At 49.5% G+C, this 23,110-nt stretch overlaps 1 protein-coding gene across 2 annotated transcripts in view; it reads left to right on the plus strand.

Annotated features, from left to right (window-relative positions):
• Positions 1-856: 856 nt before the first annotated feature.
• Positions 857-23,110, plus strand: part of St14 (ST14 transmembrane serine protease matriptase) — a 38,234-nt gene continuing 15,980 nt past the window's right edge. The window contains exons 1-4 of one of the 2 annotated variants that reach the window (XM_087905738.1): positions 857-1,144; positions 21,250-21,409; positions 21,729-21,856; positions 22,037-22,107. In XM_087905738.1, coding sequence (XP_087761864.1) covers positions 1,055-1,144; positions 21,250-21,409; positions 21,729-21,856; positions 22,037-22,107 — 449 coding nt within the window. In that variant the 5' untranslated portion in view covers positions 857-1,054. The remainder of the gene's footprint in view (positions 1,145-21,249; positions 21,410-21,728; positions 21,857-22,036; positions 22,108-23,110) is intronic. The other variant, XM_087905739.1, reaches the window with a different exon arrangement.

The following is a 23,110-nucleotide window of genomic DNA, read 5'->3' on the forward strand; positions in this document are numbered from 1 at the left end:
TTCCCTGACACACACAGACAAACGGAACAACATTATATGAAAACTTAAAAGGAGTGTAGGAAAAAAAAAGCAGGAGGCTGATGAGTGAATGTTGGGATCCTTGGTGTCTAAGGGTCTGAAGGATTTTAAAAATACAGGAAGCCAGGTGGTAGTGGCACACACCTTTAATTCCAGCACTTGGGAGGCAGAGGCAGGTGGATCTCTGTGAGTTCGAGGCCAGCCTGGTCTACAAGAGCTAGTTCCAGGACAGGCTCCAAAGCCACAGAGAAACCCTGTCTCGGGGGAAAAAAAATACAGGAAAGTCTCTTTTCAAGAGGGATCTGCACTCAGTATCTGATGTGGCAAACAGTTGGATGACTCTAAGGATCGACTATTATTTCTCTGGGCACAGGCCACCGTCAGCGCCTCCCACAGCGAAGAAGCTGCTACTGTCCCCTGAGGAATCAAGGAGGAAGGTCTTTGCGTCCGTCTGTGGCACATGGCACGCGGGGGAAGGCCGGGTCTTACAGCAGCTAGCTCGGATTTTGGTGGTACTATGACTGAGACACAAGACATCTCTGTCAAGATGATTGTGGGGAAAGGCCCAGGGGAGAGAGATTATAAAGTTGCTTTAAGGGCGTGGTGGAGAACTGGTCAGTATCAAAGGGCCGCGAGGAAGAGCTGCGCCCCAGAAGAACCAGCCACCTGTGAGAAAGAAAGCACCAGCACTTCCCGGTGCTCCTTTTCGGGGGTTCTGGCGAGAGGGGAGGAGCTTCCTGGGTGTGGGGGGTATGGCGGAGGGCGGGACCGGTCGTAACAGGTGTGCGGGCGCCGGGGCTGGCAGGCTGGAGGCGGGGCGACCGGGGAGGCCACACCCTGAAACTACCTGCGCCGGGAGGAAGGATGAGAACGGGAGCCTCTGCCGCCGGCCGGGCGCGCTGGGCCTGCCCCGGAACTTGGCCCATACCTCTCCTCGCACTCCGCGTCCCTCGTGTCCCCAACGCCCCGCGGGCCATGGTAGTCGGCTGCCTGCAGGGACCACGCGTCTGAGACCGGCGATCGGGCCGCCGAGACCATGGGGAGCAATCGGGGCCGCAAGGCCGGAGGGGGATCGAAGGACTTCAGCGAGGGACTTAAGTACAGCTCCCGGCGAGAGGTGAACGAGGTCCGGGGACCCGGGAGCGGGGAACCTGGGCTGGGCGTCCACAGTCAGAATTCTCGCGCACCAGCACCTGCGCGAGGCTCTCGGTTTCGCCTGAGCTCCGCTCTACGACCCGTGGGTGGCCCGGGCTCGGGCGCACAGGTGGAATTTCCTGTTCGGTGGGTGCCTGGCCGCTGGTTGCAGGGCGGGGCTGGCCGGACCTCAGCCCCAGATCTGCCTCGCACCGGCCACCGAGGAAGCGGGAAGCCCCAGGGCCTGGAGGCGTCGGGGAGCTACTCCTGCCTCCCGCCCTCTCTCTGACTTGAAAAGAGAACCTCCGTGGTGGTCCCATTCGTTCTGGGTTACGGTGCCCTGAGTAGGTGATCTGGGCTATGTCAAGGACATATCCAAGGGTTGGAGACTTGTCTGTCCTTGACTTCTGCTTTAGTTTTGGTCTTCCTGGTCAAAAGGTGTTGTGGCTCTTATGTAGGGGTAATCTCAGAGCAGTTTGTCCACACACAGCGTGGAGCTGAGGGCTTGTTGGCCCTTGAGAAGGTGGCTGTCTGGGCAGTGGTGATGGAGCCTCTAACCAGATTTTGGAAGATACAGAAGCAGGAAGCAGAAGCCTGGAGAAGTCTCTTGAAAGACCTCCAAAGCATTGTCCTTTACCGTACAGAGAGAGGGAGGGCTTCAGTCACTTTACTGAAGGACACACACAAGGTGGAGGTGGCGGCAGTGCTCTGGTGGGACTAGCGGCAAGAGGCTTGGTGAGTGAGGCTTGTTGCTCTGAGCAAGGCAGTTTGCTGGAGCCTGCTTTCCTCTTCTGACACTTTTTCGTGCACTCTTTCCGTACTGACTTGCAGAAGACGAGATCTGGGGGGAGGGGTGGCGCTACTGTCTCCACTTTTCACTCTCTGTGGCCGGAGTCCCTGTAGCCTGTGCTTCAGCCTTGCTGTGAGATGCATTCGGGCCTTTCCCACCTGCTGCCTCCTTCTCTTCCTATCGGTAGTTGGGGCATTTGGGAATCCTTAGTAACTGCCTGCTTCGGGCTCCTGCTTCCTGCTGTGTGCTGTTTGGTTTCTGAACTTTGTTTTTCTCCTCTTCCAAGTTTACCCTTCCTGACTTCCCTTTCAAAGACTGTTACTGATAATGAAAGTGGGTCCTCTGGGGACCGAACTCAGTCTCCTCTCTGGGCTACACCCCATCCCACGGGGGTGGGGGGGGGAGTGCATAAAGTTCCTCCCCAACTGGAGTCCGGGTGGGGCTTACCTCCCTGGTCCGTGGGCTCCTGCTAGATTCCTCTCTACCAGCAGCTCCACCTCGTCTTCCTTACCCCAGGTCCTCATTCGTCTCTTCTGCACTCCTACTTCATCTTTCTCATATGTGGTTTACTTTGTCTTTTTTTTTTTTTCTCAACGGTGCTCGGCCAGGCATTCACTGCCCCAGGGGGCTCTCAGAGAGATGCGACTGACTCCTTTAAGGAACTTGCTGTCTTGTGGGACATATGAACAGACACGCACAAAGTTTGTCACGAAGCAGTGTGTCCACAAGGCAGTAGCCACAGCTTGCTTTCATACCAGGAAGTTTTCAGTATGTCTCCCACCCTAGGCTTGATTACACCTCCCTGGCATCGCCCAGCAGTGCCCCTTTACAGTTGGGGGTCTATAGACCCGCCTGGGCATGTTTTCTGATCCGCCTGTATGGCTGCTGCCTCTCGGGTAACTTCTGTCACAGAGCCTGGCTCAGGTCATGTTGGGTCCCAGGACAAACACTATCGCGGCTTTTGGGTTCCTTGTGTCTTGACTGCCTCCTTCCTAAGACTTATTGTTCTGGTCCCTGTTCTGCCCCCGTGACTCCAATGGAGGGGAACTGTTATTACATGGCGCTGTTTTCCCCGGTGCACGTATCTTGGGACTACTGTGCGTGCCCTGCCCAGGTGTGAGCAGGTGTGTAGATGCCAGTGGTGACGGCCACTGGTGAGAACTGAGAAGTTGATCTCACTTAAGTCCATGTTGAATGTTTGCTGGTGGCTGTGAAGATGCCCTGACATAATGCATGTATGATCAGTAATGATTTCCGAAGGTGAGATTCAGTGTTCCATAACTATAGAGAGACAGGTTGGGAACCTAGATGCTGTGGGTCAAAATCAGGTGTCTGGGAGCTAGGTCTTCCAACCCTGAATATTTACAGTCACCTTTTAATTGGTCAAACATTCACCCATTCATTCAGTCCCTCATTTGCATAACAGGTGTTTACTAAGTACCCGATGACCACTCACGTGCCAGGTGTTGAGACGGATCCAAGTCCCAGTCCCTGACTTCAGGGCCGCTGAGGGTAGTATGGACAAGCACAGGGTGGGCATTTGGAGGGGCATCTGTTGCTGGGTGGTGGCGGCACACACTTTTAATCCCAACACTCAGGAGGCAGAGGCAGGTAGCTCTCCAGGTTCGAGGCCTGCCTGGCCTACATAGTGAATTTCAGGACAGCCAGAATTGTTACACAGAGAAACCCTGTCTTGGAAAAAGAAAGAAAGAGAGAGAGAGAGAGAGAGAGAGAGAGAGAGAGAGAAAGGAAAGGAAAGGAAAAGAAAGGAAAGGAAAGAAAGGCGTCTGTTTAGCCCAAGCTGGAATTGTGGCATTGCCAGAGCAGCTGTATTAGGCTGCAGGCATCTGTGATGTGGTGACAGAGGGGACAACATGGGACCAAAACCCAGGGCTACTACTACCTAGCCAGGCGATCTGAGATGTTATCCAATCCCAGTTAACCTCGGTTTTCCTGGCTATGAAATGGGATGGCATGTATGACCCAGTTTTGTTGCTAAGATTCAAAGGAGGACTTTGTTTTCATGGGAAACCTTTGTCAATCTGCAGTGGTTTCAGATCAAGCAGTAGGGATTTTTGAGTTTAAAAGGCCCTGAGACCACTAGGAGCTGATTTATTGGGGGTGGGGGGATGCAAATCAGGAGAGTCTTCACTTTAAATGGGCTCCTGACTTTTTGTAAGTGCTGAGATGCCTGGCTGAACAGTGGCCACGACACCACAGAGGGTGAACTGGGGAGCAACATCCCCAGCTCTCTGCCATGCGGGCTGTCTCCCTGAGTTCTTTTACTTACACACACACACACACACACACACACACACACACACACACACACACCATCTCCAGCTTCTATGAAAAAGATCCTTTTTTGACAAGAACATGAGTGGCTTGCTCACTCTATTTCCCTCCGATCCTTTTCCGCTCCCACCAGGCAAAACACACCTGTCGAGATCTTTCTTTGTTCTCCTAAGTACTGGGTGCTGGGTGAGGGAGAGAGTAGAGGAAGCTGTGAGCCCTGGGAGTCTGTGCGGGTGAGGAATGGAGGCTGGAAATGGAGAGGAAGGCTGTTTTCTCCAGTGGGTATTAGAGGACCCACGCTTCACCCCTCCCCCGGCTCCTGGGAACATCTGAGATTGCCGTCTCATTTAGGCCTCTGGAAAGCTGAGACCGAGGGGACCTCCAGACTTTGAGCACTGCTTCTGTGTGCCTGGGTCTCCTGTTCCCGGAGGGTTTGCTGAGGGCCCTCTGTGACTAAGGTGTCATCACAGACTCTGGAAGGAGAAGCCGTCTTGCTCCCTTCCTCAACCTGGGCTCTGTGGACTGCGGCCTCAGAGCCCCGTGGCCCTGGAGTTCCCCTGATGTCTTTTTGTTCTCTATTGTTCTTCCCCAGGCTGTTGGCTCTTCTCTCCCAAAGTGCATGTGTTCTTGAAATGGGAGGGAGGACAGGACAGTCTCCAGAGAGTCCAGGTCTTAAAGATGCTATCTGGCTCTCTATGGTGACCACAGGACTAGATCAACTACAGCACTAGCTGTTGCTGCTAGTACTTGGGAGCCCACACTGTCCTCTCAGCGGTCACAATGTCCCTTTGTATCCAAGAGATTGTTTCTAGTACCCTCATGGATCCCAGAATCTAAAGTGTTCAAGTACCTTCGGTAAGATGGCATTGTACAGCCATGATTGGATTCACTGCAGGGAAGTGTTCCAAGAGCTTGGTCATTAGGTGGTCTGGTGTATGTAGCCTGCCATGTACTGGAGCTGTATGGTATATACTGTTGTATGTGGTAGTCTACTTTGTGGAGTTTGACTATTCAATATAATCCTAACACATGCCCATGTACTTCAAGTCATCTCTAAATTACTTACAGTATATAACACAATAAAAATGGTCATTAAACTAGAGATAAACAAATGTCAGTACCTGTTCCCCACAGATACAGTTTTTATTTAATTATTTATCAGCGATTTCTATTTGTTAGTGGTTGTTTGCGGTGCTAAAGATTAAGCCCAGGGCTTTGTGCACGTGGGACAACTGTCCTGGCTCTGGGCAGCCCTCTGGTCCTTGCCAACAACTTTTCTAGAAGCAGGTATTACTAAAAGTTCTGCTGAGGTACTTGTCTTCCTATTCTGCCCATTCTGGCTGATGGCAGATACGTGATGATACGTATGCCATATATGGTGATACGTCAGGTTTTCTCTGGAAGTTTTGTGCCTGTTGTCTAAGTGGGTAGACTCTCAGATCTTCCTATCTGTGGCCCCTGCGGGTGATGCTGAGGTAGATTGGCTCTCTTGGATGTCAATGGAGGAAAAGCGGATGGAGCCCCTTCTCCCCTTGCCTAAGTCCATGTGCTTCAGTCCGTTGTCTCACCCGCCACAACGTTGATGGGGAGAAACTAAAAGCGTAGTTTTTACAGACGAAAACTGGGAGGCTCAAAGGCCTTGTGTAAACTTCCCAAAGGCAGTGGGAGGTAGAGCAAGATTTCAGACCTTGATCTGTGTGACTTCAAAGCCCATGGGCTTAACCACAATGCTATTATAAAATTGTGTTCCAAAGACAGCAGTGATTGACGCATCAGCTCAGCAAATCCCAGAACACATCATTAGGGCGTCGTGAGCACATTAAAAAAAAGAAGTGGTGATCACCAGGCGCCAGCACCAGCGCACCCAAGTCTTCTCTCTCCAAACCTGTCTGGTCTTTCTTTTGATGGACTGCGTTAGCTGAGAGACTAGGAGCCCAGCACATGTGACTTCAACATGGCTTTCAACAAAACGTACCTTCATTTATTACGTGCATAATTAAAAACCATGGCGCAACTTTAAATTGAAAAACAGTTCAGCCAACCCACACTGGCGAATCAGATCAGTCCATTCCCTTTGTCTTGTTCCATTCCTCACTTGGTGCATGGACTTACCTTGTTTGTTGTGCACAAGCCGTTAGCCTGGCAAAGGCACAGTAGCGATCCTGTCCTCCGGGCATCGTGGAGGGCTAGGGACTGGGAAGTCTCATGGTTGGGTAAGTCTATGAATGACTGAGCATCTGTGCTGAAGAAGGTCCTTCTGGATGGTGACCTTCGGGGCTGCCCCTCATTTCCTGCTGGGCACTGTGACTTTTCCTCTTTAGTAACACTTCAGATGGGACCTTCCGTCTCGGGGCATTCGCCTCTTGGCTTCTGCACATGACACTAAACTAGGAGGGAAAGGCCAGCGACACTGACGGTTTCATGCTGAGTCAGAAGGAGCAGCTAGCCTCTGGATGGATTGCCGAAACGGAAACGTGTCCATCCGGGTCTGGAGGAAATGCTAGCTACCCACGCGACAACACTCTCTCAAGCGGAACCGGAAATCACCTCCCTCCGTGGTGCAGGATGAGGAGCCAGCTCCGCCCCAGTACATCCAGAGTTTTGAGGTGAACTGACAGGGACGGGCCAGGCTTGGCGTTTGTCATGTGGCTGTTCCAAGTCTAAAGAAAAGGTTTTTGCTTTTGCTTTCTTCCCGGACCGTACTTATTTAGATCTATTAAAGAATATCTTTAAGGGCCAGCGAGATGGCTCAGCAGGTAAAAGCGCTTGCCAAACAAGCCTGATGATTATAATTTTATTCTTGAAACTCACAAGAGCTACATATGGCGGCTCGTATCTATAATCCACGAGTTCCTCCCGTGATATGGGAGGTGGAGATAGAAGGAATTCTGAAAAGCTAGAGCGCCAGCTAGCCTGCAGTACAGTGCCTAGCAGAAAACAAGAAAGATCCTGCCAAAGTAAAGTGGAGGGAAAGAACCGACTTCCAAAGTTGTACTCTGACTGCCACGCCTGCACCATGACACACACACACACACACACACACAAAGTAAAATGAAAAATTAAAATGTTATTAAAAGGCTACGGAATTATGTGTTCAAAGAAAATATCGTCAATCCAGATTGCCAGAGTTTCCTTTTAAATGATTTATTTATTTTTACTTGATGTGTATTGGTGTTTTGCATTCATGTATGTCTGTGTGAAGGTGTCAGATTCCTTGGGGGTAGCATTCCAGGAAGTTTGTAAGCTGCCATGTGGGTGCTGGAAATTGAACCCAGGTCCTCTGGAAGAACAGGCCGTGCTCTTAACCACTGAGCCATCTCTCCAGACCTGATAGCCAGAATTTTTAAATGAGGGGGAAGTGTTGTAGCAATTTGCTGTTGTTTATGCATGTTTTCTCTCTCTCTGGTTTTTCCACGGCGGCTGCTACTTAGCTTTGGTTGTCCTTGCCCTCACTCACTGTGCAGACCAGGCTGGCCTTGAACTCGTGGAGACCAGCTTGCCTCTGCCTCCCAAGTGCTCTCTAAAGGTTTGTTTCTTTGTGGTTACAAAAGTTAAGGGAGGGGTTTGAAGTCAAGCAGTGTAGAAAGATTTGGATTAGAAAGTGAATTTTTCTGGAATTTGTTCCCCAAGGTATTGATTTTAAAAATTATAAATTATTTTCATTTTTGCTTATGTGTGTGCACCATTGTGTGTATAAATACACATGTGCAGGTTCCTCAGAGGCAGAAGAGGGCAGCAGAGCCCCTGGAACCCCTCAGTGTGGGCACTGGAACTGAACTTGGGTCCTCTGTAGGAGTGCAAGCACTCTGTACCACTGAGTCATCTCTGCAGCCCCTTGCTCCCTAAGGTTTCGATCCTATAGGAAGTGCCCTAGTAGTTGGTGGTGTCCTCCGAAGGCCCATATGTTGAAAGACTTGATTCTACCAGTAGTCTTTGGGTCATCGGGGCATCCCTCCGAGGGGAGCCTGGGACACTGGTCTCTTCCTACCACTAGCTGAGCATTTTGCTTTGCTGTATGCTCTTGGCCGGGACCCACCACAGGTTCAGTAAATGGGTCATGAACTAACACCTCCACAGCTGTCAATCAAGTTGAATCTTTCTTCTTTATCAGTTGATTATCTAAGGTATTTCATGACAGTAACCGAAAGCTGACTAATCGCTGGTGCTCATTTTCTAACAAGTCATCTCTTCGTATAAGAATTGGGGTATTGCTGGGTGGTGGTGGCACACACCTTTAATCCCAGCACTCAGGGAGGCAGAGGCATGCAGATCTCTGTGAGTTCAAGGCTAACCTAGCCTGGTCTACAGAGCTAGCTCCAGGACAGCTAGGACGACACTAAGAAACCCTGTCTTGAAAAACCAAAAAACCAAAAAAAAAGAAAAAAAAGAAAAAGAAAGAAAGAAAATAGAATTGATATGTGTATACATATTCTTCCCAAATGGAATTATAATGTAATTCCATTCTTCAGGCAAAGACTTGGCTGTCACAACTTAATTCAAACACTTTATAATTTTTTTTAACTTTATTTTATGTGCATTGGTATGAAGGTGTCAGATCCCCCGGAACTGGATTTTCAGACAGTTGTGAGCTGCCATGTGGATGCTGGGAATTGAACCCGGATCCTCGGGAAGAGCAGTCAGTGCTCTTAACCGCTGAGCCATCTCTCCAGCCCCACACTTTATAATTTTTTAAAACTTTTTTATTTTATGTGCATTGGTGTTTTGCTTGCATGTATGTCTGTGTGAGAGTGTTGGATCCTCTCCCTCTCGAGTGCTGGTATTAAAGGCATGCGTCATCACCACCCAGTCTTATTAATATCTTAATCCATGCTAGAACTATAGAGCTAAAACGTAGCCCCCCTCCTTGCCTCCCCCATCACATTGAGAGTCTGGGAAGGGCTCTGTCCCAGAGAGTTCTCGGAGGACATCTGATGGTCATAGAAGGGGCAGGAATTTGCTATGACCCTCCAGATCTGTTCTGCAGAGCTAACCAACCACTGGCTGAAAATATTTGGAGAAAAACACACAGCCGTGTAGGTTTTTCTTGCCTTTATTCTCTGAAACACATAGCACACTGTCAGTTAACATTTAGAGATGGTCTGAAGTGTACAGAAGGATGTGTCAGAGTTCTGTGCAAACAGTACTTCGTTTTATGGAAGTGCCGGCACCTGAAAGCCCACAGATTTTGGCATCCATTGAAACCTGGAGCTAGTCTTCTGTGGCTAGGGATGGGCGACTTGTTCAGACGAATATGACTTCTCTTTCTGTCGATCTTCGTTTTTCTTTGTTCATTACCTATTCTTTGAAAGGAAGTTTTGGCTTATCCCTCAAGCCTCCCTCGAATGGCTGTGCTATCCCTCACCCCTTCCTTTCCTTCGATGGCTTGGGTGAGCCCCTTGATGTGTCCTTGGATGATTAATGGAGATGCAGTAGTAAGGATGACGGCTGTCCCTGACCACCGGCCGCTCATGGAACCCACTGGGTCAGATCTCTTGTTGAATTCAGATCGTGTTCACAGGAATATGACTAATGATGAGGTTAAGGCAGATGGCCAGAAGTCTGGGAAATGTTCCGTTTGCCTGATTTGAGGAATCAAGCATGGTTAGCTAGAGAAAGCGGAGCCAGAACACGCGGAGTGCTGATAGGGAAGGGTTCTGAGGCTGAGCACACCCGAGAGAGGAAAGACTTGTGTTGTTGGCGTCCTGTGAGAATGAGATTTCCTGCAGAAGCTAAGGGCTCTGAGAGCTCGGGAGAGGGGTGTGGCCTGTCTGTCCCACGGGAAGGCTGGAGCTACAAAGCCCCCCCCCCCCAGCCTACTGCTGCCACCTCCTTCTCAAGATTCTGGCTTGTAATTATGGACTCAGCGGGAAGGGTTTCCCTGTTTGCATGTTGAGTCCTTTCACGCCAACCTATCCTTAGATCTTCAGCTTAATTAGGGGCCTGGGAGCCACAGAGCAGGTGTTTCGGAATCTCACCAATTTGTGGAGGTTTGCGGGTTTTGTTTGCAGATCCAAGAGCTTCCAAAGCACAAACGGCAGAGTGGTATCAACCTATCTTGGGTTATTCCTCAATCAGAGAAAAGAATATCACTCATCTATTGGTAGAAGCAATGCCTCTACCGCTGAACTTCGTGCAGTGGAGAAACAGAGGGGGGACAAAGCCAATTGTCCCTGAATCCTACACGTGGTGGTGTATTTAGATACCATTTAAAAAATGATCCATTAGTGAAGCTTAAACAGATTAGTGGCTGAGAGACTGAAGCGCGGTGGACAGGAAGAAGGTAGGTGTGGTCCAAAAAGATGACCATGGGCTAGGTGTGGCGGCACACACCTTTAATGCTCGCACAAGGAGGCAGAGACAGGCAGATCTCTGCGAGTCTGAGGCCAGCCTGCTCTTCATAATGAGCGCCGGGAAAGCCAGGACTGTGTGGAGAGTCTTGTCTCAACCCCTCCCCCCACAAAAAAAGAGACAACAGGAGGAACCTTCGCATTGGAGTGCCACACAGGCTTGTCCGTAGTGGACATGGGAACCTGCCCCCGAGGCACAGCACATGGAGGGACACACTGTCCAAGTCAGACAGGAAATCTGGGTAAGATCTGTGGGTTGAATCAGTGTCACATAGTAAGACTTTTCCAAGTGCGACCACGGCTGTGGGGGAAGGGGAGAGGCTCAGGCACAGCCTAGAAAGCATCTCATTGTTTCTCACAATTTTGTGGCAATCTGAATTATTGCAACAAAAATTACAATATTAAAAAACATACTAGTCTGTGAAATTGGAATGTAGACTCAGTGGAAAGTCAAGGAAATGAATGAGAAGTTAGGAGATGCTCAGCACACCTCCCATTTCTGTTTAGTTTAGTTTAGTGACTCTGTGTGTGTGTGTGTGTGTGTGTGTGTGTGTTGGGGGTTGTGCTGTTGTTGCACTTGGTGATTCTGGGCAGAGAGGATGGTGAGGTGGTCAGGCCAGGTCTCAATCCCTAGCCACCGCTTCATCCCACCTACTTCAAATCAGAGTCATGTGATAAGTCTGGGTGGGGTGGAGGATGGAGGACGTGAGGGAGAAGAGGCCTCTCTGGTTCTGTGGCTCACGCAGGCAGGTGCACTGGGCTGGCCTCGATGGCATGCCCCATGCCACACCTGAGCTTGGTCTGTGCTGGGCTTGTCAAGTCTGCTCCGGATAGGTGGATTCATGGTGGGTGGGGAAGGAAAAATCAAAGAGGCACAGCAGGGAGGCCCTGTCATTAGCAGGAATTAGCTAATTATGTTCTCTAAGGGGTCATTAACCCAGTTTTAAGAGAGGGAGACTGAGGCCCAATGAAAAGTATTTGCCCCAAGGACTTAGGGGGCTCAGCCCAGAATCGCCATATAGGTCACACCCACTTCGCCTCACAAAAAAGGAAAGAGATTTATGGCAGGCAGCCCTCTTCACACAGTGTGTTCCCTCTCTTCTGGGAAGGAAGGTGTCTTGTTCCTGGGATGTGTGGCTTCTGTCCCCAGGCTGTGCTGGCAGCCACCCTGGGCCTCAGTTTAGCGGGGAGGCATAGAAGAGTCACAGAAGGAGCCTGCAGGTCCCTGGCAAAGAGTCTCATTTCTGTGTGTTGTGGAAGTCAGGTAGGTCCTGGGTACTTTCTCTCATGATCGAATCAGGTATGGGGACTTTTGGTTGACTTTATTCTGTTGGTGTTCTGTTCTGATGGACTGTAGCTTGCACACAGACGAAAATTCTTCATCCACTCATTTCCCAGAATTCATGTCTGATGGGACAGTTGAGGCCAGTGGCAGGGTCAGAGAGCAAAGTTGAGAGGGCTGTGTGGGAAAGTGACCATGGGATTTGAGGAGCCCCTACCCCCCACCCCACCCCACATGTGTCTTGGCCTGAGGCTGGCTTGGTGAATGGCAAGTGTGTGTTTCCGACAGCCCAGGGGAATTTGAGGAAGACGCCTTAACTATTATGGGAGGGTCCCCACGGCAGGAAGTAAAGTCAACCCACACCACAGGTTCCTTGCATCCCCGTGGCTTAAAATAAACTGGCTGGGGCTGGTAAACCGGGCTACCTCTTCCCTGGTGATGAGAAGTGGGTGAGCCTGACTGCCTGGAAACTGGAAAGGGGGGGTGGAGTTTCTCAAGAGTCAGCTGCCTAAAAGTGACCCAAGCACTTGTTTAGACCTTTCCAGATCCCAGGCCCTGCCCCTGCCCAAGACACCAGGGTCTGCAGGCTCTGGGGACCAGGAGAGAGGCAGGGAATGGTGTGTGTGTGTGTGTGTGTGTGTGTGTGTGTGTGTGTGTGTGTGCTGGAGGGGGATGGGCATAAGGATCCAGACGCCGAATGAGTGCTGTTTGTTCTTACTAGACAAGTCTAGGGAGGATTGACTTGTGAGCTCCTCAGGGACCAGAGGCGCCTCTCTGGTTTTTCGGTTGATCAGATGCTGTGACTGATGGCTGGGTGGGAGGAGTCTAGTGTGTGCTTTTTCTTCCATTCTCTTGTGTGCCCAAGGTCCTCTTTGGATTAGAGTTTGTGCCGAGTTCTGCACTGTGGTAGTGGTTTGTTGGGTGAAGCCTTAATGATGGAATCCATCTTTCTCTGGGGCTGCTGGTTCACTGGAGAAAGTCCTTCTCAGCAGGGCCCCTCTGGCAGGAAAGCCCTGGGGGATGTTGTGGATTTGGTTCAGGCCCCTGCAAAAACCAGAATGTCCTAGATTCCTGGTTTTCCAGTTCACATGGAAGTTAATGTTTTCTCTGTATGCCATTAAATGTAAAAAAACAAACAAAACAATGTAGCAACTTAACAAAGAACACTCTTGCTAAAAACAATGTAAGCGATCATGTGAACTGCTGCGAAAATGGCGCCTGGGAGACCGAAGGTGGCCTTGCCTTAGGTTTGTAAGCTGCGCCCTATTTCTGCAGCAATGAAGTGGAGTGCAATAAAATGAGATATGTAATCAGCATCTTGGCCTCTGGCCTTTCTCTGGCTCCGCCCCTCTCTCAGCGCCTCCTGCCCAGACGACAAACACCTGCTCCTCTCCGGTGCTCATTGGCCTCTGGCTCTGTGGTATTTCTGGGGAACTGGCTGGCAAGGCTGTGTGGGGTGGGTCATTCTTGAGCAGGCAGACGACTTCAAGATGCTCTAGGCTGTCTTCTCGCCGTGGTGGCGCCGCCGGTGCTCAGCCATGGCCCTGGCACTTTCTTTGCTTGTTTGAAGAGCCATAGGGAGATTTTTACGTGGTGGTGACATTATGGGGCTGAACTCCATCCCACCTGCTGCGTCGCTACACTGAGTCACTGCCCCACATCAGTGATAGCTGGTGGTGGCTAATGTGTCCAGCCACCCTTGTCTTGGTCTCAGGTTTGAGCCATACTCCGGTGTCCCCAGAAGATGACATCACCTCTGCCCCTTGACCTTGATCTAGAGCAGCAGACAGACGTAGGTTTGTCAGTATCATGGGACTGCCCTTCACCATCCCTGAGAGAGTCTGAGTAACCTCTTCAGGCTTCCGTGATTACCCCTGTCTTCCCAGCAGGTCACACCCAACTTGTAAGATATGAGCCCGGAGTGAAGGTTTATTTTTCTCCTGCTATGATTTGGATGGAATCTCTTTGGATCTTGTGTAGTGTGATAAGGAACGGACAGGCAGTGAAGGAATTCACCCAGATCAGACCAGAATAGAAAATGCTAAGTTTATTGCAAGGAAGCCACGGATAAGGACTGTAGCAGAAGAACCACCAGCCTTGGCCAGGGCTGTAGTGGTTGGTGGCTTCCCTTTGGGAGCCATCCTCAACCCCCCCCCCCCAACACCACGGACATGCAAATGAGGGCAGTCCTGACTGGTTGCTGTTTGACTCTGGGGGAAGTCTGGGTTTAGAGGCCACACCTCTGTTGCAGGACCATGGTCAGCTTGGTTGGCCACATTTAGCCTGACCAGTTCCCGATTCTTCTATGGCATTGTTAAAGATTCTTTCTGGACCAAGTTTGCATTATTTAAATTACCTGATAGGGCCATTCTTTCTGATCTCAGAGCTAACAATGGCAAATTCTTGCTTTGATTTGTTGGTTGTAGAACCAGGCGTACTATAGACCTCAGAGACTACGCCCTGGGGATAAGTCTGTATGGGCGGGTAACCAGCAGAGGGAGCCTGCCAATGAGAGGCTCCTTTAGTAGATTTGAAAAGTTTTGTTAGTACAGTGTTTAGCGTTCAGCCATGGTTGGTTTCCTACATAATGGAATATATCAGGAAGTACAATGCACTTTTTTTTTTTGCTTTTATAAATAAGGTTTTTGTTTGCTGTTTGTTTTGATGAGCTCTGGTCTCGAGGACCAGTGTGCTTAGGATAACAGAAAATGTGATTTTCAGAGAGGTGGGTCGTTTGGCAAAAGTGCCTGAGTTTAGATCCGCATGGGAAGGAGATGGGTGGATCACCAGAGCTTGGTGGCCAGCGCAGTGTAATAGGCGAGCTCCGTGATTTTGTCTTAAAAACAAGGTGAGAGAGACTGAGAAAGACACCTTGCGTCTTCCGGCGTTCATGCGTTTGAACACACACATGCACTCATGTGTATATGCACCTGCATGCACACATGTACATACACACACACACGTCACACACACGGAAGAAAGATAAAATAATAAAGAAAGAAAACTTTATTTCCTCCAGGGTTTCTGGTTTCTGTGCTCTTTCCTTCTGGGTTTCTGGACCGTAGGGCCTCTCCCTCCAGGAAGCTGAGTGGGAATGGATACTCTGATGTCATCCTTGCCACCTGAGCCCAGGGCTTTCCCCTTTCATGCCCCAGGGCCTGGACTGATTTACACACTTCAAGCCACTCATTCTGTTTCCTCAGAAATTATCCTGCACTCTTTTGTCTCAATGCCCTGGGGCCATGTTGTGTTTCTGGCTACTCTGGCCAGTAGCAAACGGGAGGTTGTGGGCAGGAAGAGGCCACCATAGCTACCAGGCTTCTGTTTGTGGTGAGCAAGCACCTGGCTTCACGACCCTGTGCTTTGTTTGTGCACCTGCAGATACGTTTGCATCTAAGGAGCAGAAACAGAGGCAGGCGCAGGTGTACTTTCTCTCCTGTTGTCTCTGCCTGCATAGAGATCATGGGTGAAGTTACACCAGGTTGTACAGAGAGGGCTCTCTGCTGCCTTCGTCCTTCCCACGTCCTCCCTCACTGGACTCTGGGGCGAGCACACACATTCCTGACATCCTGCCTCCAGTCGGCAGAGCTTGGCTCTTGTCCCGGAGTCACCCCGTTGCTAACTTTATCTTTGAGACCTTGGACAGGCCACTCCCTCTCATTCAGCCTCAGTTTCCTCATCAATAAAATGACGGAATTACGTAAGACAGCCTCTCTGATGCCTGAAAATGGAGCCAGGAAGCTGTGGTTAGGTAAAGGGACAGGCAAGTTACTGATTAAACCGTTGTATCTGGGTTGAGTAGACCCCAAGGACTCTTATTTGCTGCCTAAATTCTGGAAGGTGACCATGCAGGGAGGCAGAAATTAAATCATGGATCGGCCTCCAAGTGTTATGTGGTTCTGCAATGACAGGAACGTAAGTAGTCATTAAAAGGATAGGCAAAAGATTAGAGAAAACACCAGCCAAGAAGGTCGGCCGAGGACAGTGGTGTGCGCGAATCATCACTCAGCATTATGACCATCAGAGAAAAACCATTTAAAGTCACGGAGAGACACCACATGCATCTATGGAAATTAAATAGACTGACTGCCCTAGCTTGCTTTCCATTGCTGTGATAAATACCATTACCCAAAGCAACTTGGGGAGGTAAGGGTTCAGTTGGTCTATAGTCCTGGTCACAGCCTGTCAGTGAAGGAAGTTGAGACAATGATTCAAACAAGAGCCAAGGCTTTCCTTGGAAGAAAACTGCCTCCTAACTTTCTCCTTGTGGATAACTCAGATCGCTCCCTTAGATAACCCAAGACCACCTACCCAGGGATTTGCACCACCCACGGTAGGCTGAACCCACTCACAGCAACCAGCTATCAAGAAAATGCTACATAGACATGCCACGGGTCAATCTGATGGAGGCATTTTTTTCAATTGCCGTTCCAGCCTTCCAGGTGGCTCTAGTTTGTGGCTGGCTGACAATAACCAGTACACTGACCCTACAGAATACTAGGTTGGGCGTGAACACCTAGGATTTTCATGTGTTGCTGATGAGAATGTGAAATGGCACAACCACTTCGTGAAGCAGTTTGGTGGTGGTTCCTCAGCCATACAGACCTCTCCACAGTGAGCTCTTCATTCTATGGAAGTGAAAGTGTATTCGATACAAACACTCTGGCAGGGCGTTTGTGCCTACTGAGTAATTTCATTAACATAGCATGGCGGCTTGAGTGAGAGCTCCCCATTTCCTCAGGCATTTCCATACTTGGTCCCCAGTCGATGGCAGTGTTTTGGGAGACTGAGGAGATGTGACCTTGCTGGAGGAAGTACACATCCCTGGGTGGGAGCAGCCTTTAGGGTATCAAAAGCTATGCACCATTCCCAGTTTGGCTTCTCTCTCTCTCTCTCTCTCTCTCTCTCTCTCTCTCTCTCTCTCTCCTTCCTTCTTATGGTTGGAGGTTTATACCCTCAGCTGAAAGTTCTAGCTCCCACGCTTGCCTGCTGCATCAATTCCCCGCCATGACTGTTGGGGAGCACTCTACTGCTAAGCCCCCAGGAAATGTATAGTTCAGAATCTCCAAGTCTCTGTCTCTCCTCAAGCAAAGAGACATCTGCCTCTCCAGATCCCCACAGTGGATGGGAGGGAGAGTTGGAGAAGTGTAACCAGAGAACGGGGTGACTTGGGGACTCAAAGTCAGAAGAAGACTGTAGGGAGAGGTGGAGGAAGGGAGATGGGTGTATCCCTCCACCTGCTCCCGGAAGCTAACAGTTGCGTGTAGAAGCGGCGTGTTCTTTGGAGCAGTGACACCATACCGTAGAATGATCTACATGCTGTTGGCAGTGCCCAGTAGAAAGTCTGCCGGACAGCAGCACATGCACGTGGAGCTTTGAACAGCCTTTAGGGTCTCCTTTTGTGATGGGAATGGACAATGAAGGGTCCTTGAGGATCTGAGGAGAAGCTTCAACACAGAGGAAAGGTACGTGAGAAAGTATAAAGAGAAAAGCGTACATCTGCAAAACAAACACGAGATACAATAAAAGGGGAAATGAAAAACCTTATTAAAGTTTTGGTAGCAAACATGACCCAATGTAGTAAAACGGCGAAAGAATGAGATGGTTAATACAGAGACGGGATAGTAAGGGTTGGTGATGTTAGAAAAAAGCAGATCAGAGAAAATGGAGAGGAATAAATTAAGAACTATCAGAAGAAAGTGTCTTAGATTGAAACATGGAAATTTCCAAACTCAGAAGACGTATGGCAACTTCAGCATAATGAAATTCAGAGCCAATTCAGAGTTCATTTCGAGGTTTTCAAAGACGAACCATGAAATGAAAGAAAACAGATTTATGTCTCTCAGAAGCAAAATTAGAAATGTGGTGTTTTCAAAGTTTAGATGGAAGCTATTTTAATGTTATAATTCTATACCCGCCCCAACTATCAACAAATTTGAGTGTAGAAAAAAAGATATATATATATATATATATATATATATATTGTTTATTTATTTATACTTTTGTGATAGGGAGGCTCTTTTTTTTTTTTTCACTAGGTATACCAGGCTGGCTTTGAGCTCACAGAGGTCCACCTGCCTTCGCCTCCTGAATACCTGAATGCTGGGGTTAAAGGTGTGTGACACACACACACACACACACACACACACACACAGAGAGAGAGAGAGAGAGAGAGAGAGAGAGAGAGAGAGAGAGAGAGAGAGAAAACTATATTTAAAAGCATGTAAAGTATCAAAACTTTTTTGTCTCACAAAGCCACTAAAAGTGGAATAAACTTTGGACAGAGTGGCTCATGATTGCAATTGCAGGTCTCAAAACTGAGACAGGAGAGTCACTGAGTTCAATCCTAGGCTACATAGTGAGCTCCAGTTTAGCCTAGGCTACACTGCTCGTAAAACCAATAAACAACAACAACAAAACAAAACATCAAAAAACAAGTAAAAGTGTAATGAGCCAAAGAGATGAAGACGTGGGATTTTGGCAAACGGAAGCTTCCACACAAGACAAAGTCAAAGGAAGCACCCAGGTGAGGGGGGGCAGTCCGCCACAGGTGTGGGAAGACAGAGGGCTCGGATGGGAGAGAGGACGAGGGCACTGGGAGAAAGGCTCACAGGGAGAAAGTGAAGTGAGTTATTTGATAGCCTTCATATGTGGAAGGTTGAGAAGAATTACAAGATCTTAGCAATTCTATGTAAAAACTGGAATGTTTATTGAAATCTAAGTAAATGAAACATTGTAGCAAAAGAAAGAAATTCTATAGGAGAGGAAACAATGGTGAGTGAACTAGTCTAATGAAAAGAAGGAAAAGATTTATTTATTCATTCATTTTTTAAAAAGTGATTGGTTTGGGAGAGTTGTTTTGTTTTGAGATAGTGTCTTCCTGTGTAGCCCAGGCTGGTCTGGTGTTTGCTATGTAGTTCAGGCTTGCTTCAAACTGGCAATCCTACTGTCCCTTGCCTGCTGAGCACTCGGGTTACCGATGTGTGCCATTGCCCCTAGCGGTATATCAGAATATAATCTTTCTTTCTGAGACAAGAAAGATTCTTGTGTGTAGTTCTGAGTGTAGACCAGGCTGGCTTTGAACTCAGAGATCCACCTACCTCTGCTTCCCAAGTGCTGGGATTAAAGGTGTGCACCACCACCACCTAGTTTATGGTGTTTTTTTTGTTTGTTTGTTTGTTTTGTTTAAATTTGGAACTACGATTTTTGGGGGGGGGTGGAGGAGAAAAAAGAAGAATGTTATAATTTCATTATCAAAGTAGCAAATCAGGGCTCAGCAATAAAGAGCGCCTGCTGCCCTTGCAGAGGACCTAAATTGTCTCCCAGCACCCACACCAGGCAGCTCACAAATGCTTGTAACTCTAGGTGATCCGACACCCTTTTTCCATAGGCACCTGCTCTCATATATCCACACACCGATAAACAGAATTTTAGAAAGTTATCCGGGCATGGGCACACGCCTTTAATCCCCATACTGGGGGAGACAGAGACAGGGTTATCTCTGTGAATCTGAGGTCAGTCTGCCCTATACAGTGACTTTCCAGAAGGAGGATGAATGATTTCTGAGTGCTTACCTCTGAGATGTACATCTGTGGGATCAGTTAAGCAAAGGCCTGAAACTCTGAGGTGCGAGTATTCTCCTGTGGCAGGGGTGGGTTCTGTCACATCAACGGTAATGCTGTGACAGATCGAATATTGTTTAGGCGAAGACTCAAGGTGCTGGGAATAAGGAATGAGTGCTTATCTCTGGGACACTTAACACTGCTCTGCTCTAAGACCTAAGACCAGGGAACATTGTGTTAGAGGCGGAGAGAATGGAAGGGCTGGGAGATATTCAGGAGGGCGGCAAACGCCATTTTGTTCAAGACTCAGCCGTTGTAATTATGAACTTACAGCGGCTGTGACTACCTGCATTGGGTCTGCCAGCCAGCAGCCAGCGGGCAGGCATGGATGGAGGAGGGGCTTGGGCTCTCATTCCTGAGCTACAGTGAATATGGTTTCAGGGAAAGGGAAAGTCACTGCCACTGGTGACTCTTAAGTCTCCAGTGAAGGTTCCTATCCAATCAGCACACACACGGCCCTGGGGAGACTAAATGCGCCGGCCATAAAACCCGAAGTCATAAATCTGGGAAAGAGACGGTTAAGAAGAATGGGGTGGGGGTGGAGATCTAAGGAGATGGCTCAGTGGTTAAGACGACCTGGGTTTAAAACCTGGCACCCACATGGCAGCGAACAGCTGTCTGTAACTTCCACACCTGACGCCCTCACACTCATACATGCAGGCGAAACACCAATGCACACAAAATAAAAGTAAATAAATTATTTTTTTAAAAAAAAGAATGGGGGAGCTGATAGGGGTAGGGGGGAGGAAAGAGAATGTAGAAAGAGAATCATCAGAATGTATCATAAACGTGTATGAAATTGTCTAAGAACAGCCTCAAGGTGGCCGGGCAACTAAAGGCCTTCTTTGTCACCAAGCTTGACAACCCCATTTTAGTCCCTGGAACCCATGTGATGGAAGTAGAATAGACTCCTGCAAGCTGCCCTCTGCCCTGCACACACACACACACACGCACACACACGCACACACACATTTTTAAAAGAAGAAGGAATGTTGGCTGGAGCCCGACATACAGTACCTAGGTAACATCGGCAGTACTTCAAACAGCTGAGGTGTCAGGGAGGAGATCAGCGTGGGGCCATTGCTTTCTTTGCAGTATCAGGGATAAGGCAGCAGACGGGGTGGGCAATTTCCATCCTGCCCGCGGACTTTCTGGCCCAGGTGACCACTGGGTACAGTCGTGGCTGGTCTTGGAAGTCCCCACAGAGCCCGTTTATTCCTGGGCTGTTGGTTCTCCCCGCATTTAGACAGCCACCCACGCCAAAGATGTTTTGCACGAGTCCAGATCTTCAGTGCTGGGGTAGACACTCTCGAAGTCCTGTACTTGTTTGGTTTTATCTTGAGAAAGGGTCACGTGTAGCTCAGGCTGGCTTCAAACTCCTCACATAGCTCAGGCTGGCTTCGAACTCCTCATGTAGCTAAACTGGTCCTAAACTCCTAATCCCCTGCTCTGAAGCCCCAAGTGCTGGTCTTGTAGGACTATGGCAGCCCATCCTGCCCCAGGTTTTGTTAAGCAGTTTGTACCTACCAGCCACGGAGGTGTGGCCAGAAGCCCCTTCACTTCCACCACCAGGGTAGTGTTTTGTATCTTGGAATGGGGGGGGGGGCGGATGCTTGGGCACAGAGGCCTGCACTTCAGGGTGAAGCCCCTTCTTTATGGCCCAGTCCTGCTTCTCCCAAGCTCACACACATCACTGAACTTCCGGGACTGGGAAGCTATTGTGGGGAGTGTTTCTGAGCCCTGAAACATCTTTCTGTTTAGAACATGAATGGCTTTGAGGAGGGTGTGGAGTTCCTGCCTGTGAACAATGCCAAGAAGGTGGAGAAGCGAGGCCCCCGGCGCTGGGTGGTGCTGGTGGCCCTGCTGGTCAGCTTCCTCTTGCTGTCACTTGTGGTTGGCTTGCTGGTGTGGCACTTCCAATGTGAGTATAACGGGGGCTGTGGGAGGGTGACAGGGTGACATAGTGGCCATGCTCCCTCTTCCCTCAGGGGACAGACTGAAGGGCCACCTGTGGTGGACAGGGAGGGAGTGGGGGAAGGGATGAGAGCGGATGGGAGGAGAAGGCCTAGTGGGAAACGTCCCAGCGCACTGTCTCCCTGAGCCCTCTCAGGCCGTGATGGTGAATGATGGGGACTAGTCAGATCTGGCCTCCTTGCCATGTGTTCCTCCCAGCCGAGGGCAGCAGGGTGAAATTGGTGAATTTGTACCATGGTCCATGACCACTTTTTGGCCTTTGACAGACTCAAATGTTCGGGTCCAAAAGGTCTTCAATGGTCACCTGAGGGTCACAAATGAGAACTTTCTGGATGCCTATGAGAACTCAAACTCCACGGAGTTCAAAAGCCTGGCCAACCAGGTGAAGGAAGCGGTGAGTCTAGGCCCCCAGGGGATGTCCTTTTGCCCTGCCCGTCCCAGGACCCCTGCCGTGACTCAGCTCACGTTTGCCTCCAGACACCTGAGCTGGGGGTGGGGTACGACGTGGGGACAGCCTGGGGAAGGGGTCATTTCTGCTGTTTGGCCATCTTTATGCCTTGTCTTCTCCCCTCAGCTGAAGAAGCTGTACAGTGAAGTCCCTGTCCTGGGTCCCTACCACAAGCGGTCGACGGTAACTGCATTCAGGTGGGTTTGGTGTGCTGCTGGGAGCCTTGACTGCCGGGAATAGGATCGTGTGTCTGTCCCTGTACCACTGACTTAGAACACTTACCTGGTCCTTCTGTGTCCGAGGCAGGGAGTGACAGTCGTGGTGCTGGCTGGGTAAAGTCCACAAACACCATTTCCACAGGAATTGCCACTTGTGCCACGCCCAGAAAGAGACCAATTTTCCAAATTTGGGTTTGAGGAAGTTGGTGCCCAGGAAGGCTTCCAAGTACAAACTTCTTTTTTTTTTCTTTCTTTCTAAACTCACTCTGTAGACCAGACTGGCCTCAAACTCAGAGATCTCCGTGCCTCTGCCTCTTGAGTGCTAGAATTAAAGGCGTGTGCCCCCTCCTGGCCTCTTTTTTTGTTTCCTTTTTAATAGACTTTCTGCCCAAAATATTGAATTGTTTTCATCATTTTTCTACAGCACTGGGGGTGGAACCCATCACTTCACATATAAGAGGCAAGGGTGCTACCAATGAGTTCCCCCCTGCTTATTTTTGAGACATGTGCTCACTGTGTTCCCTACGCTGGCCTCAAACTTGTGGACTTGGGTGACCTTCCTGGCCTAGCGTCCTCCTGAGTTGCAGGGACTGTAGGCTAGAGTCACTGCGCCTGGCTCGCCGTGTACACGCGTGTTGTCCTGTGAGATGACCACGGGACCTCACTGATGCTAAGTACTCTGCCACTAAGCTGACAACCTCTGCCTCTTCTCTGGAAACATCATCTCCTCAGGTTGCCCAGGCTGGCCTCAGACTTGCAGTCCTCCTGGCTCAGTGTCTGGGATTGCAGGTGTTGTTCCCACACCCAGCTCGGAAGTGCTTTGATTTCGCTTATGCGGCTAAAGCTTCTTGAAAGCAGGGCAGCAGGCAGTGGTATTCTCATGCCTGTCTCAAAAGAGCAATCAGACCCAGGAAGATTCTGCTGAGATGTCGTGAGCTCAAGCCTAGGCTGGGCTTCCTCCTCATTCCTAAACTTGATATTT

The sequence above is a fragment of the Myodes glareolus genome, chromosome 4 (genome assembly GCF_982192425.1).
Source record: "Myodes glareolus chromosome 4, mMyoGla1.1, whole genome shotgun sequence".
Taxonomy (NCBI): Eukaryota; Metazoa; Chordata; class Mammalia; order Rodentia; family Cricetidae; genus Myodes; species Myodes glareolus.